At 66.6% G+C, this 15,318-nt stretch overlaps 1 protein-coding gene across 1 annotated transcript in view; it reads left to right on the forward strand.

Moving 5' to 3' along the window:
* Positions 1-15,318, forward strand: part of ATP4A (ATPase H+/K+ transporting subunit alpha) — a 27,761-nt gene continuing 12,443 nt past the window's right edge. Inside the window, exons 1-12 of the mRNA XM_064503510.1 lie at positions 1-95; positions 1,673-1,786; positions 2,685-2,744; positions 4,161-4,364; positions 5,042-5,155; positions 5,774-5,908; positions 6,651-6,768; positions 7,042-7,310; positions 10,268-10,466; positions 11,041-11,150; positions 12,715-12,849; positions 13,280-13,460. Coding sequence (XP_064359580.1) covers positions 84-95; positions 1,673-1,786; positions 2,685-2,744; positions 4,161-4,364; positions 5,042-5,155; positions 5,774-5,908; positions 6,651-6,768; positions 7,042-7,310; positions 10,268-10,466; positions 11,041-11,150; positions 12,715-12,849; positions 13,280-13,460 — 1,651 coding nt within the window. The 5' untranslated portion in view covers positions 1-83. The remainder of the gene's footprint in view (positions 96-1,672; positions 1,787-2,684; positions 2,745-4,160; positions 4,365-5,041; positions 5,156-5,773; positions 5,909-6,650; positions 6,769-7,041; positions 7,311-10,267; positions 10,467-11,040; positions 11,151-12,714; positions 12,850-13,279; positions 13,461-15,318) is intronic.

The following is a 15,318-nucleotide window of genomic DNA, read 5'->3' on the forward strand; positions in this document are numbered from 1 at the left end:
TTGGCGCCGGGGCTATAAGGGGCGGCCGCGCGGGGCCGGGCGTCACTGGGTCGTACTGGGAGCCACTGGGACGAGCCGGGAGGATGGGGAAGGAGGTGAGGTGGGGGGGGGGGATGGAGGGAAGGAGAAATGGAGGGAAGGAGGGAAGGAGGGATGGAGGGATGGAGGGATGGAGAGAAGGAGAAATGGAAGATGGAGAAATGGAGGGAAGGAGGGAAGGAGAGAAGGAGAAATGGAGGGATGGAGAAATGGAGGGATGAAGGGATGGAGGGAAGGAGGGAAGGAAGGATGGAGGGAGCGAAACAGGAGGCGACGGGAGCGATAGAGGGAAGGAGAGAAGGAGAAATGGAGGGAAGGAGGGATGGAGGGATGGAGGGGTGGAGGGATGGAGGGAAGGAGGGATGGAGGGATGGAGAAATGGAGGGAAGGAGGGATGGAGGGATGGAGAAATGGAGGGAAGGAAGGGTGGAAGGATGGAGGGAAGGAAGGAGGGAAGGAGAAATGGAGGGAAGGAAGGGTGGAAGGATGGAGGGAAGGAAGGAGGGAAGGAGAAATGGAGGGAAGGAAGGGTGGAAGGATGGAGGGAAGGAAGGAGAAATGGAAGATGGAGAAATGGAGGGATGAAGGGATGGAGGGAAGGGGAAATGGAGGGAAGGAGGGACGGAGGGATGAAGGGATGGAGGGAAGGAGAAATGGAGGGAAGGAAGGATGGAGGGAGCGAAACAGGAGGCGACAGGAGAAACGAAGGGAAGGAGAAATGGAGGGAAGGAGCGATAGAGGGATGGAGGGAAGGAAGGATGGAGGGAGCGAAACAGGAGGCGACGGGAGCGATAGAGGGAAGGAGAGAAGGAGAAATGGAGGGAAGGAGGGATGGAGGGATGGAGGGGTGGAGGGATGGAGGGAAGGAGGGATGGAGGGAAGAAGAAATGGAGGGATGGAGAAATGGAGGGATGGAGGGAAGGAGGGATGGAGGGAAGGAGGGATGGAGGGAAGGAGGGATGGAAGGATGGAGGGATGGAGGGAAGGAGGGATGGAGGGAAGGAGGGATGGAGGGATGGAGGGATGGAGGGAAGGAGGGATGGAGGGAAGGAGGGATGGAAGGATGGAGGGATGGAGGGAAGGAGGGATGGAGGGAAGGAGGGATGGAAGGATGGAGGGATGGAGGGAAGGAGGGATGGAGGGAAGGAGGGATGGAAGGATGGAGGGATGGAGGGAAGGAGGGATGGAGGGAAGGAGGGATGGAAGGATGGAGGGATGGAGGGAAGGAGGGATGGAGGGAAGGAGGGATGGAAGGATGGAGGGATGGAGGGAAGGAGGGATGGAGGGAAGGAGGGAAGGAGGGAAGGAGGGACGGAGGGAGCAAAGCGGGAGGCGACAGGAGGGAGACGGTCGGGGCTGGAGCGGGGGAACGAGACGGGACGGAGGGAGGGAGAAGGACGGAGGGGCGACGAGAGGGAGGGGGGACGGAGGGAGCGGAAGGGGAGCGAGGGAGGGATGGCGGGAGGGAGGGTCGGGGCTGGAGAGAGGGAAGGAGGCAGGACGGGGAGAGAAGGAGAGAAATGGAGGGAGACGGAGGACGAAGGATGGAGGGAGGACGAGGGACGGAGGCAGGGATGGAGGGCGGGGGGGGCGGGGTGACCCCTGACCCCCGACCCCTGACCCTTGACCCCAGGAGAGCTACGAGCTGGGGCCCCGGGGCCGGGCCCCCCCCCCGGCGAAGGCGGCCAAGAGCCGGGGGCGGCGCAAGAAGGAGCGGCTGGAGGACATGAAGCGGGAGATGGACGTGGTACGGGGCGCCGGGGGGCACTGGGGGGCACTGGGAGGCACTGGGAGGTCGATATGGGGCCTGGGAGGCACTGGGAGGGTCAACGGGGGGACTGGGAGGTCGATATAGGTCAATGGGGGGGACTGGGAGGTCAATATGGGGCCTGGGAGGCACTGGGAGGCACTGGGAGGCACTGGGAGGGTCAACGGGGGGGACTGGGAGGTCGATATGGGGCAATGGGGGGCACTGGGAGGGTCAACGGGGGGGACTGGGAGGTCAATATTGGGCCTGGGAGGTGCTGGGAGGGTCAATGGAGGGACTGGGATGTCAATATGGGGCAATGGGGGGCAGTGGGAGGGTCAATGGGGGGGACTGGGAGGTTGATATGGGGCCTGGGAGGCACTGGGAGGCACTGGGAGGCACTGGGAGGTCGATATGGGGCCTGGGAGGCACTGGGAGGGTCAACGGGGGGGACTGGGAGGTCAATATGGGGCAATGGGGGGCACTGGGAGGGTCAACGGGGGGGACTGGGAGGTCGATATGGGGCCTGGGAGGCACTGGGAGGCACTGGGAGGCACTGGGAGGTCGATATGGGGCCTGGGAGGCACTGGGAGGGTCAACGGGGGGACTGGGAGGTCGATATGGGGCAATGGGGGGCACTGGGAGGGTCAAGGGGGGGACTGGGAGGTCAATATGGGGCCTGGGAGGCACTGGGGGGCACTGGGAGGCACTGGGAGGTCGATATGGGGCCTGGGAGGCACTGGGAGTGTCAATGGGGGGACTGGGAGGTCAATATGGGGCCTGGGAGGTGCTGGGAGGGTCAATGGGGAGCCTGGGAGGGTCAATGGGGGGACCGGGAGGGTCCATGGGGGGGTCGGGGTGGGGGTCAGAGGTCGGGGCTGAGCCCCCTCCCTCCCAGGATGACCACAAGCTGGAGCTGGGCGACCTGGAGGCGAAGTACAGCACCAGCCTCACCCGGGTGGGCGACCCCCCACCCCCGCCACCCCTACGACCCCCGCGACCCCCACGACCCGCCCCACAACCCCCCACAACCCCCGTGACCCCACCGACCCCCCACTCCCTGCTCCTGACCCTGGGGACCCCCTTCTGCCCCCCTTGACCCCCGGCCGCATCCCGTCGCCCCCCCCGTTGACCCCGAACTGCTTCCCATTGACCCCCATTGACCCCCATTGACCCCTGCTGCCCCCATTGACCCCCATTGACCCCCATTGACCCCTCATTGCATCCCGTTGACCCCCCGTTGATGCCCGTTGACCCCAGTTGCCCCCTCACTGCATCCCATTGACCTCTGCTGCCCCCATTGCCCCGCCATTGCATCCTGTTGACCCCCACTGACCCCTGCTGCCCCCCATTGCCGCCCATTGACCCTCACTGCCCCCCCATTGACCCCTTAGTTGACCCCATTGACCCCTCATTGCATCCCCTTGACCCCCCGTTGATGCCCATTGACCCCAGTTGCCCCCCACTGCATCTCATTGACCCCCGCTGCCCCCCGCTGCCCCCATTGACCCCCATCGACCCCTGCTGCCCCCCATTGATCTCCTAGTTGACCCCAGTTGCCCCCCATTGAGCCCCATTGCCCCCTCATTGCATCCTGTTGACCCCCTGTTGATCCCCATTGACCCCCATTAACCCCCATTGGCCCCTGCTGCCCCCCATTGCCCCCCGTTGACCTGTGATGCCCCCATTGACCCCCATTGACCCCTCACTGCATCCCCTTGACCCCTCGTTGATGCCCGTTGACCCCAGTTGCCCCTCTGCTGCATCCCGTTGACCCCCATTGACCCCCATTGACCCCTCATCGCATCCTGTTGACCCCCCGTTGATGCCCGTTGACCCCAGTTGCCCCCCACTGCATCCCGTTGATCCCCATTGACCCCCACTGACCCCCATTGGCCCCTGCTGCCCCCCATTGCCCCCCGTTGACCTGTGATGCCCCCATTGACCCCCTTTGCCCCCTCATTGCATCCTGTTGACCCCCCGTTGATGCCCGTTGACCCCAGTTGCCCCCCCACTGCATCCCGTTGACCCCCATTGACCCCCATTGGCCCCTGCTGCCCCCCATTGCCCCCCGTTGACCCATGATGCCCCCCATTGACCCCCATTGACCCCCATTGGCCCCTCATTGCATCCCCTTGACCCCCCGTTGATGCCCGTTGACCCCAGTTGCCCCCCCACTGCATCCCGTTGACCCCCATTGACCCCCACTGACCCCATTGACCCCCACTGACCCCCATTGACCCCCGCCACCCCCTAGTTGACCCCATTGCCCCCCCCATTGCATCCCATGGACCCCTCGTTGATGCCCATTGACACCCGCTGCCCCCCCGCTGCCCCCCACCGCCCCCCCGCTGACCCCGCCGCCCCCCGGCAGGGCCTGGGCCCGGGGGCGGCGGCGGAGCGGCTGCTGCGGGACGGCCCCAACGAGCTGCGCCCCCCCCGCGGGACCCCCGAGTGCCTCAAGTTCGCCCGGCAGCTGGCGGGGGGGCTCCAGTGCCTCATGTGGGTGGCGGCCGCCATCTGCCTGGTGGCCTTCGGCATCCAGCGGGGCCAGGGCGACCTCACCAGCGCCGACGACGTGGGTCCCGGACGCCTGGGCCCCTTTTAGCAGGGGGGTTCGGGGGGGGTTGGACTGGACTCCCAGGACGCCTGGGCCCCTCCCAGTGGGTTCGGGGGGGTTGGACTGGACTCCCAGGACGCCTGGGCCCCTCCTAGGGTGTTTTTTGGGGGTGGGACAGGGCTTCCCGGACGCCTGGGCCCCTCCCAGGGGGGTTTTGGGGTGGGACAGGGCTTCCTGGACGCCTGGGCCCCTCCTGGGGGGGGTTTCTGAGGTTGGACTGGACTCCCAGGACGCCTGGGCCCTTCCCAGTGGGTTCGGGGGGGGGTTGGACTGGACTCCCAGGATGCCTGGGCCCCTCCTAGGGTGTTTTTTGGGGGTGGGACAGGGCTTCCTGGACGCCTGGGCCCCTCCCGGGGGGGGGTTTGGGGGTTGGACTGGACTCCCAGGACGCCTGGGCCCCTCCCAGTGGGTTTGGGGGGGTTGGACTGGACTCCCAGGACGCCTGGGCCCCTCCCAGGGGGGTTTTGGGGGTTGGACTGGACTCCCAGGACGCCTAGGCCCCTCCCAGGGGGGTTTCGGGGTGGCACAGGGCTTCCCGGACGCCTGGGCCCCTCCCAGGGGGTTTCTGGGGGTGGGACAGGGCTTCCCGGACGCCTGGGCCCCTCCCGGGTGACGCGGGCCCCGGCGGTCCCCAGCTGTACCTGGCCATCGCCCTCATCGCCGTCGTCGTCGTCACCGGCTGCTTCGGCTACTACCAGGAGTTCAAGAGCACCAACATCATCGCCAGCTTCAAGAACCTCGTGCCCCAGGTGGGCCGGATGCCTGGGCCCCTCCCGGACGCCTGGGCCCCCCTCCCGGACGCCTGGGCCCCCCCCGGACGCCTGGGCCCCCCCCCGGACGGCTGGGCCCCCTCCGCGGGGCTGGGTGGGCCCCGCCACGCCCGGACGCCTGGGCCCCTCCTCCCGGACGCCTGGGCCCCCTCCCCGGGGTGGTCTATGGGGCTGGGCGCCCTCCCGGACACCTGGGTCCCCGGGGTGGTCTATGGGGCTGGGTCCCTCCCGGACACCTGGGTCCCCGGGGTGGTCTATGGGGCTGGGTCCCTCCCGGACGCCTGGGCCCCCTCCCCGGGGTGGTCTATGGGGCTGGGTCTCTCCCGGACGCCTGGGTCCCCAGGGTGGTCTATGGGGCTGGGCGCCCTCCCAGATGCCTGGGCCCCTCCCGGACGCCTGGGCCCCTCCTCCCGGACGCCTGGGCCCCCTCCCCGGGGTGGTCTATGGGGCTGGGTGCCCTCCCGGACGCCTGGGTCCCCGGGGTGGTCTATGGGGCTGGGTCCCTCCCGGACGCCTGGGTCCCCGGGGTGGTCTATGGGGCTGGGCGCCCTCCCGGACGCCTGGGCCCCTCCCGGACGCCTGGGCCCCTCCGCGCAGCAAGCCACGGTGATCCGGGAAGGCGACAAGTTCCAGATCGACGCCAACCAGCTGGTGGTGGGCGACGTGGTGGAGATCAAGGGGGGCGACCGGGTCCCCGCCGACATCCGCATCCTCAGCGCCCAGGGCTGCAAGGTGGGGACGCCGGGGCCCCCCCAGATGCCTGGGTCCCCTCGGGGTGGCCTGGGACGCCTGGGTCCCTCCCGGACACCTGGGTCCCTCCCAGATGCCTGGGCCCCCTCGGCATGGCCTTGGACGCCTGGGCCCCTCCCGGATGCCTGGGTCCCCTCGGGGTGGCCTCGGACGCCTGGGTCCCTCCCGGACACCTGGGTCCCTCCCGGATGCCTGGGACCCCTCAGGGTGGCCTCGGACGCCTGGGCCCCTCCCGGGCGCCTGGGCCCTGTCATGGTGGTGGGGCCCGGACGCCTGGGCCCCTCCCGGACGCCTGGGTCCCTTCCCGGACGCCTGGGCCCCTTCCCGGACGCCTGGGCCCCCCTGGACGCCTGGGCCCCTCCCGGACGCCTGGGTCCCTCCCGGACACCTGGGCCCCTCCCGGACACCTGGGCCCTCTCGGGGTGGCCTCGGACACCTGGGCCCCTCCCGGACGCCTGGGTCCCCTCGGGGTGACCTGGGACACCTGGGTCCCTCCCGGACACCTGGGCCCCCCCCGGACACCTGGGCCCCCCCCCCGGACGCCTGGGTCCCTCCCGGACACCTGGGCCCTCTCTGGGTGGCCTCGGACACCTGGGCCCCTCCCAGATGCCTGGGACCCCTCGGCGTGGCCTGGGACACCTGGGTCCCTCCCGGACGCCTGGGCCCTGTCATGGTGGTGGGGCCCGGACGCCTGGGCCCCTCCCGGACGCCTGGGTCCCCGCAGGTCGATAACTCGTCGCTGACGGGGGAGTCGGAGCCGCAGACGCGGTCGCCCGAGTGCACCCACGAGTCGCCCCTGGAGACCCGCAACATCGCCTTCTTCTCCACCATGTGCCTCGAAGGTGCCCGGACGCCTGGGCCCCTCCTGCCCCGGACGCCTGGGTCCCCCTTGCCCCGGACGCCTGGGTCCCCCTTGCCCCGGACGCCTGGGTCCCTCCTGTCCTGGACATCTGGGTCCCCACTGGATGTCCTGGTCCCCCCCTACCCGGACACCTGGGTCCCCAGTTGGCTCCTCTGCTCCCCACCCTTCCCCTGGCCGGACGCCTGGGCCCTCCCGGACGCCTGGGTCCCTCCCAGACGCCTGGGCCCTCCCGGACGCCTGGGCCCCTCCGCAGGCACGGCCACGGGGCTGGTGATCAACACGGGCGACCGGACCATCATCGGGCGCATCGCCAGCCTGGCCTCGGGCGTGGAGAACGAGAAGACGCCCATCGCCATCGAGATCGAGCACTTCGTCGACATCATCGCCGGCCTCGCCATCTTCTTCGGCGGCACCTTCTTCGTGGTGGCCATGGTCATCGGCTACCCCTTCCTCCGCGCCATGGTCTTCTTCATGGCCATCGTGGTGGCCTACGTACCCGAGGGGCTGCTGGCCACCGTCACGGTGAGCGCGCGTGGGTCCGGGCGGCCGTGGGGCTCCTGAGGGTCGTGGTGGTCCCAGGGGAGGCTGTGGGTGCCACCTGACCCACGGGTGTTGGGTGGGTCCTGGAGGTCCCTATGGGTCCATGGGCACCATGCAAGGTCCAACCGAGCCTGTGGGTGCTCTATGGGCCCTGGAGGTCCCTATGGGTCCATGGGCACCATGCAAGGTCCAACCGAGCCTGTGGGTGCTCTATGGGCCCTGGAGGTCCCTATGGGTCCAACCGAGCCTGTGGGTGCTCTATGGGCCCTGGAGGTCCCTATGGGTCCAACCCAACCCATGGGTGCTCCATGGGTCCTGGTCATCCCTATTGGTCCATGGGCACCATGTGAGGTCCTACTGGGTCCAACCCAACCCATGGGTGCTCTATGGGCCCTGGATGCCCTTATGGGTCCAACTCAACCCATGGGTGCTCCATGGGCCCTGGACGTCCCTATGGGTGCTCGATGGGCCCCAGACATCCCTGTGGGTGCTCTATGGGCCCTGGACATCCCTGTGGGTGCTCTATGGGCCCTGGACGTCCCTATGGGTGCTCCATGGGTCCCATGTGAGGTCCCACTGGGTCCAACCCAACTCTATGGGCCCCAGACATCCCTGTGGGTGCTCTATGGACCCCGGACGTCCCTATGGGTCCATGGGTCCCATGTGAGGTCCCACTGGGTCCAACCCAACCCATGGGTGCTCTATGGGCCCTGGACGTCCCTGTGGGTGCTCTATGGGCCCCGGACATCCCTGTGGGTGCTAGATGGGCCCCGGACATCCCTATGGGTCCATGGGCACCATGTGAGGTCCTATTGGGTCCAACCCAACCCATGGGTGCTCTATGGGCCCTGGACGTCCCTGTGGGTGCTCTATGGGCCCCGGACATCCCTATGGGTCCATGGGCACCATGTGAGGTCCTATTGGGTCCAACCCAACCCATGGGTGCTCCATGGGCCCTGGAGGTCCCTATGGGTGCTCGATGGGCCCCGGACATCCCTGTGGGTGCTCTATGGGCCCCGGACATCCCTATGGGTCCATAGGCACCATATGAGGTCCCATTGGGTCCAACCCAACCCATGGGTGCCCCATGGGCCCTGGATGTCCTTATGGGTCCAACTCAACCCATGGGTGCTCCATGGGCCCTGGAGGTCCCTACGGGTGCTCGATGGGCCTTGGACATCCCTATGGGTCCATAGGCACCATGTGAGGTCCCATTGGGTCCAACCCAACCCATGGGTGCCCCATGGGCCCTGGAGGTCCTTATGGGTCCAACTCAACCCATGGGTGCTCCATGGGCCCCGGATGTCCCTATGGGTGCCCCATGGGCCCCGGCGGTCCCTATGGGTCCATAGGTGCCATGTGAGGTCCCACTCGCCCCATGAGTGCTAGATGGGTCCTGGATGCCCTTCTGGGTCCAACCCAACCCATGGGTGCTCGATGGGTCCCATGTGAGGTCCCATTGGGTCCAATCCAACCCATGGGTGCTCTATGGGCCCTGGATTCCCTTATGGGTCCAACCCAACCCATGGGTGCTCAATGGGTCCCATGTGAGGTCCCATTGGGTCCAACCCAACCCATGGGTGCTCTATGGGCCCTGGAGGTCCCTATGGGTGCTCGATGGGCCCCAGACATCCCTGTGGGTGCTCTATGGGCCCTGGACATCCCTATGGGTGCTCTATGGGCCCTGGACGTCCCTATGGGTGCTCCATGGGCCCCAGACATCCCTGTGGGTGCTCTATGGGCCCTGGACATCCCTGTGGGTGCTCTATGGGCACTGGACGTCCCTATGGGTCCATGGGTCCCATGTGAGGTCCCATTGGGTCCAACCCAACCCATGGGTGCTCCATGGGCCCTGGACGTCCCTGTGGGTGCTCTATGGGCCCTGGACGTCCCTATGGGTCCATGGGTCCCATGTGAGGTCCCATTGGGTCCAACCCAACCCATGGGTGCTCCATGGGCCCTGGACGTCCCTGTGGGTGCTCTATGGGCCCCGGACATCCCTGTGGGTGCTCTATGGGCCCCGGACATCCCTATGGGTGCTCCATGGGCCCTGGACGTCCCTATGGGTGCTCCATGGGTCCCATGTGAGGTCCCACTGGGTCCAACCCAACTCTATGGGCCCCGGACATCCCTGTGGGTGCTCTATGGGCCCTGGACGTCCCTATGGGTCCATGGGTCCCATGTGAGGTCCCATTGGGTCCAACCCAACCCATGGGTGCTCTATGGGCCCTGGATGTCCTTATGGGTCCAACTCAACCCATGGGTGCTCCATGGGCCCTGGATGTCCCTATGGGTGCTCCATGGGCCCCAGCGGTCCCTATGGGTCCATAGGTGCCACGTGAGGTCCCACTCGCCCCATGAGTGCTAGATGGGCCCTGGATGCCCTTATGGGTCCAACTCAACCCATGGGTGCTCCATGGGCCCTGGACATCCCTGTGGGTGCTCTATGGGCCCCGGACATCCCTGTGGGTCCATGGGCACCATGTGAGGTCCTATTGGGTCCAACCCAACCCATGGGTGCTCCATGGGCCCTGGACGTCCCTGTGGGTGCTCTATGGGCCTTGGACATCCCTATGGGTCCATAGGCACCATATGAGGTCCCATTGGGTCCAACCCAACCCATGGGTGCTCTATGGGCCCTGGATGTCCTTATGGGTCCAACTCAACCCATGGGTGCTCCATGGGCCCTGGAGGTCCCTATGGGTGCTCTATGGGCCCTGGACATCCCTGTGGGTGCTCTATGGGCCCCGGACATCCCTATGGGTCCATGGGCACCATGTGAGGTCCCATTGGGTCCAACCCAACCCATGGGTGCTCTATGGGCCCTGGACGTCCCTATGGGTGCTGGATGGGAGCCAGACATCCCTATGGGTGCTCGATGGGCCCCAGACGTCCCTACGGGCGCCCCGGGGGCCTGACGGGCGCCGGGGGGGGCCCAGGTGTGCCTGTCGCTGACGGCGAAGCGGCTGGCGCGGAAGAACTGCGTGGTGAAGAACCTGGAGGCGGTGGAGACGCTGGGCTCCACCTCGGTGATCTGCTCGGACAAGACGGGCACCCTCACCCAGAACCGCATGACCGTGGCCCACCTCTGGTTCGACAACCAGATCCACACGGCCGACACCACCGAGGACCAGTCCGGTGAGCCGGACGCCTGGGCCCCTCTCCAGCCGCCTGGGCCCCTCCCCGGACTCCTGGGCCCCTCCCCGGACGCCTGGGCCCCTCCCCGACACCTGGGCCCCTCCCCAGATGCCTGGGCCCCTTCCTGGACACCTAGGTGCCTTGCCTGGATGCCTGGGCCCCCCACCCGGACTCCTGGGCCCTTCCCCGGACACCTGGGCCCCTCCCTGGCCACCTGGATCCATCCCTGGCCACCTGGCCCCCCCACCCGGATGCCTGGGCCCCTTCCCGGACACCTGGGCCCCTCCCTGGCCACCTGGATCCCTCCCCGGCCAACTGGGCCCCCCACCCGGACACCTGGACCCCCGCCCGGACTCCTGGGCCCCTCCCCGGACTCCTGGGCCCCTCCCTGGACTCCTGGGCCCCCCGCCCGGACTCCTGGGCTCCTCCCCAGACTCCCGGGCCCTTCCCCGAACACCTGGGCCCCTCTCTTGATGCCTGGGCCCCTCCCCGGACTCCTGGGCCCCTCCCCAGACTCCTGGGCCCCCCGCCCGGCCGCCTGGGCCCCGCACCGAGCCCCGCCCCCCCCCCCCAGGGCAGAGCTTCGACCAGTCGTCGGAGACGTGGCGGGCCCTGAGCCGCATCATCACCCTCTGCAACCGCGCCGTCTTCAAGCCCGGCCAGGACAACGTCCCCGTCACCAAGGTCGGCCCCGCCGGCGGCTATAGGGGGGCTATGGGGGGCTATAGGGGCTGAGGGGGGGCTATAGGGGCCCTATATGGTGCTGTAGGGGCCTGGGGGGGGCTATAGGGGCTGGGAGGGGGCTATAGGGGTCCTATAGGGGGCTATAGGGGCTGGGAGGGGGCTGGGAGGGGGCTATAGGGGTCCTATAGGGGGCTGGGAGGGGGCTATGGGGACTGGGAGGGGCATGTAGGGGCCTTATATGAGGCTATGGGGTCCTATATGGGGCTATAGGGGTCCTATATGGGGCTGGGAGGGGGCTATTGAGATATATATGAGGCTGTAGGGGTCCTATAGGGGCTGGGAGGGGCCTATAGGGGCCCTATATGAGGCTGTAGGGGTCCTATAGGGGCTGGGAGGGGCCTATAGGGGCCCTATATGAGGCTATAGGGGTCCTATATGGGGCTGGGAGAGGGCTATGGGGTGCTGTATGGGTCTATACGGGCTCTCTGGGGGCAGGGAGGAGGCTATAGGGGGCTGGGAGAGGGCTGTAGGGGCCAGGACCCTCCCCAGGGGGCCCTATGGGAGCATAAGAAGGTATAGAGGGGGCACGTGGATGTATATAGGGGGCATAGGGAGGTATATAGGGGGCATAGGTGGGTATATAGGGGGCATATGGGGGCCTATGGGGGGAATATGAAGGTATATAGAGGGCATATAGGGGCCTATGGGGGGCCTAAGAAGGTATATAGGGGCCTATGTGGGCATATGGAGGTATACAGGGGGCATATGGGGGTATATAGGGGGCATACAGGGGTCTATGAGGACATAAGAGATCCTATAGGGGGTATATAGGTGGCCTATGGGAGTATATGGAGGTATATAGGGGGCATAGGAAGCTATATAGGGGGCCTATAGGGGTCTATAGGGGCATATGGAGGTATATAGGGGGCATATGAGGGTATAGGAAGGTATATGGGGGCATATAGGGGTATATAGGGAGCCTATAGGGGCATATGGAGGTATATGGGGGTATATAGGGGGCCTATAGGGGCATATGGAAGTATATAGGGGGCCTATAGGGGCATATGGAGGTATATAGGGGGCATATGAGGGTATAGGAAGGTGTATAGGGGGCAAGGGAAGGTATATAGGGGGCCTATGGGGGCATATGGAGGTATATAGGGGGCATATAGGGGTCTATAGGGAGCCTATAGGGGCATATGGAGGTATATAGGGGGTATATAGGGGGCCTATCAGGGCCTTTTGGGGGCATATGGAGGTATATAGGGATATATAGGGGGCCTATGGGGCCTATAGGGGCATACGGCGGTATATTATACAAGAGGTATATAGGGGCCCATAGGGGCCTATGGGGGCATATGGAGGTATACAGGGGGCCTATAGGGGGTATATAGGGGCCATATAGGGCCCAGGACCATCCCCGGGGGGGGGGGGGGCCGCAGAGGCTGTGAGGCCTCCGCAGAGGCGGTGCCACGGGGGGGGGGCGTGGCCAGCGGAGGCCCCGCCCCCGGCCAAGCCACGCCCCCCGCCAAGCCCCGCCCCCGGCCAAGCCCCGCCCCCGCAGCGCGAGGTCATCGGCGACGCCTCGGAGACGGCGCTGCTCAAGTTCGCGGAGGCGACGGTGGGCGGCGTCACGGAGCAGAGGAGCCGCTACCCCAAGGTCTGCGAGGTGCCGTTCACCTCCGCCAACAAGTTCCAGGTGCGCCCGCACGGGGGGCCCAGGCGTCCGGGAGGGGCCCAGGAGTCCGGGAGGGACCCAGGCGTCCAGGAGGGCCCCAGGTGTCCGGGAGGGGCCCAGGCGTCCTGGGGGACCCAGGTGGTTGGAAGGGGCCCAGGCGTCCGGGAGGGGCCCAGGCATCCGGGAGGGGCCCAGGCGTCCGGGCAGGACCCAGGCGTCCAGGAGGGGCCCAGGCATCCGGGGGGGCCCAGGTGTCTGGGAGGGGCCCAGGCGTCCTGGGGGACCCAGGTGGTTGGAAGGGGCCCAGGCGTCCAGGAGGGGCCCAGGTGTCCGGGAGGGGCCCAGGCATCCGGGAGGGGCCCAGGCATCCGGGGGGGACCCAGGCGTCCGGGAGAGGGGCCCAGGCATCCAGGCAGCCCCCCGCACCCCTGTCCCCCCCCCCCCAACGCAGGTGTCGGTGCACGAGGCCGGCGAGCGGCTGCTGCTGGTGCTGAAAGGGGCCCCGGAGCGGGTGCTCGAGCGCTGCCGCAGCGTCATGCTCAAGGGCCAGGAGCTGCCGCTCGACCAGCAGTGGCGGGAGGCCTTCGAGAGCGCCTACGCCGAGCTCGGCGGCCGCGGCGAGCGCGTCCTCGGTGAGCCACGCGTGTGCGCGCAACACGCTACACGCTACACGCGACACGGAGCGTGCACGGGCCACGTGGAGCGTGCACACGCAACGTGGAGCGTGCACATGCAACTTGCAACATGCTGCGTGCAACACGGAGCATGTGTGTGTGGCATGGAGCGTGCACGTGCAACACGCTACACGCTATGCGGAGCATGTACACGCCACATGGAGCATGTACATGTGACACGGAGCGTGCACACGCGGGCGGGGGGTGGCGGGAGGCCTTCGGGAGCGCCTACGCCGAGCTCGGCGGCCGCGGCGAGCGCGTCCTCGGTGAGCCACACGCTACACGCGACACGCAACATGCTACATGCGACATGGAACATGCTACATGTCACGTGGAGCATGCACATGCAATGTGGAGCATGCACATGCAACGTGCAGTGTGCACACGCGACCTGCAACGTGCTGCGTGCAACACGGAGCATGTGTGTGACATGGAGCGTGCACGTGCAACACGCTACACGCTATGCGGAGCATGTACACGCCACATGGAGCATGTACATGTGACACGGAGCACGCACACGCGGGCGGGGGGTGGCGGGAGGCCTTCGAGAGCGCCTACGCCGAGCTCGGTGGCCGCGGCGAGCGCGTCCTCGGTGAGCCACACTCTACACGCGACACGCAACACGCTACACGTGACATGCAACATGCTACATGCAACATGGAACTTGCTACATGTCACGTGGAGCATGCACATGCAACGTGGAGCGTGCACACGCGACCTGCAACGTGCTGCGTGCAACACGGAGCATGCGTGTGTGGCATGGAGCGTGCACGTGCAACACGCTACACGCTATGCGGAGCATGTACACGCCACATGGAGCATGCACACGCGACACGGAGCGCGCACACGCGGGCGGGGGGTGGTGGGAGGCCTTCGAGAGCGCCTACGCCGAGCTCGGCGGCTGCAGCGAGCGCGTCCTCGGTGAGCCACACGCTACACATGACACGCAACACGCTACATGCGACATGGAACGTGCTACATGTCACGTGGAGCATGCACATGCAACGTGCAGCGTGCACACGCGAGCTGCAACATGCTGCGTGCAACACGGAGCATGCGTGTGTGGCATGGAGCGTGCACGTGCAACACGCTACACGCTATGCGGAGCATGTACACGCCACATGGAGCATGCACACGCGACACGGAGCGCGCACACGCGGGCGGGGGGTGGCGGGAGGCCTTCGAGAGCGCCTACACCGAGCTCGGTGGCCGCGGCGAGCGCGTCCTCGGTGAGCCACACTCTACACGCGACACGCAACACGCTACACGTGACATGCAACATGCTACATGCAACATGGAACTTGCTACATGTCACGTGGAGCATGCACATGCAACGTGGAGCGTGCACACGCGACCTGCAACATGCTGCGTGCAACACGGAGCATGCGTGTGTGACATGGAGCGTGCACGTGCAACATGCTACATGCTATGTGGAGCATGCACACATGACACAGAGCGTGCACGTGTGACATGCAACACGGATGACGGCCCGGGAACCTGCCCTGACTGTCCCGTGTTGCTGTGTGTCCCTATCCGTCATGTGTCCCCCCGTGTTTCCCCTTGTCCCGTGTCCCCCATGTGTTGTCCCTCATCCCTCACCCCGTGTGCATGCGTGTTGTGTGTGCCCGGCGCCGCTGCCCTGGCGGTTGCGTGTTCGGGTGCGCATGACGTGTGCGTGTGACGTGTGCATGCACACGGGTGCGTCTGCTGCGTGTCTGGTTGCACATGGCACGCGCATTGCGTGTGCGTTGCATGTGTGTTGTGCGTGCATTGCGTGTGCGTCGTGTGTGGATTGCATGTGCATTGCACGTGGATT

This window comes from Dromaius novaehollandiae, chromosome 38 (genome assembly GCF_036370855.1).
Source record: "Dromaius novaehollandiae isolate bDroNov1 chromosome 38, bDroNov1.hap1, whole genome shotgun sequence".
In the NCBI taxonomy this organism is placed as follows: Eukaryota; Metazoa; Chordata; class Aves; order Casuariiformes; family Dromaiidae; genus Dromaius; species Dromaius novaehollandiae.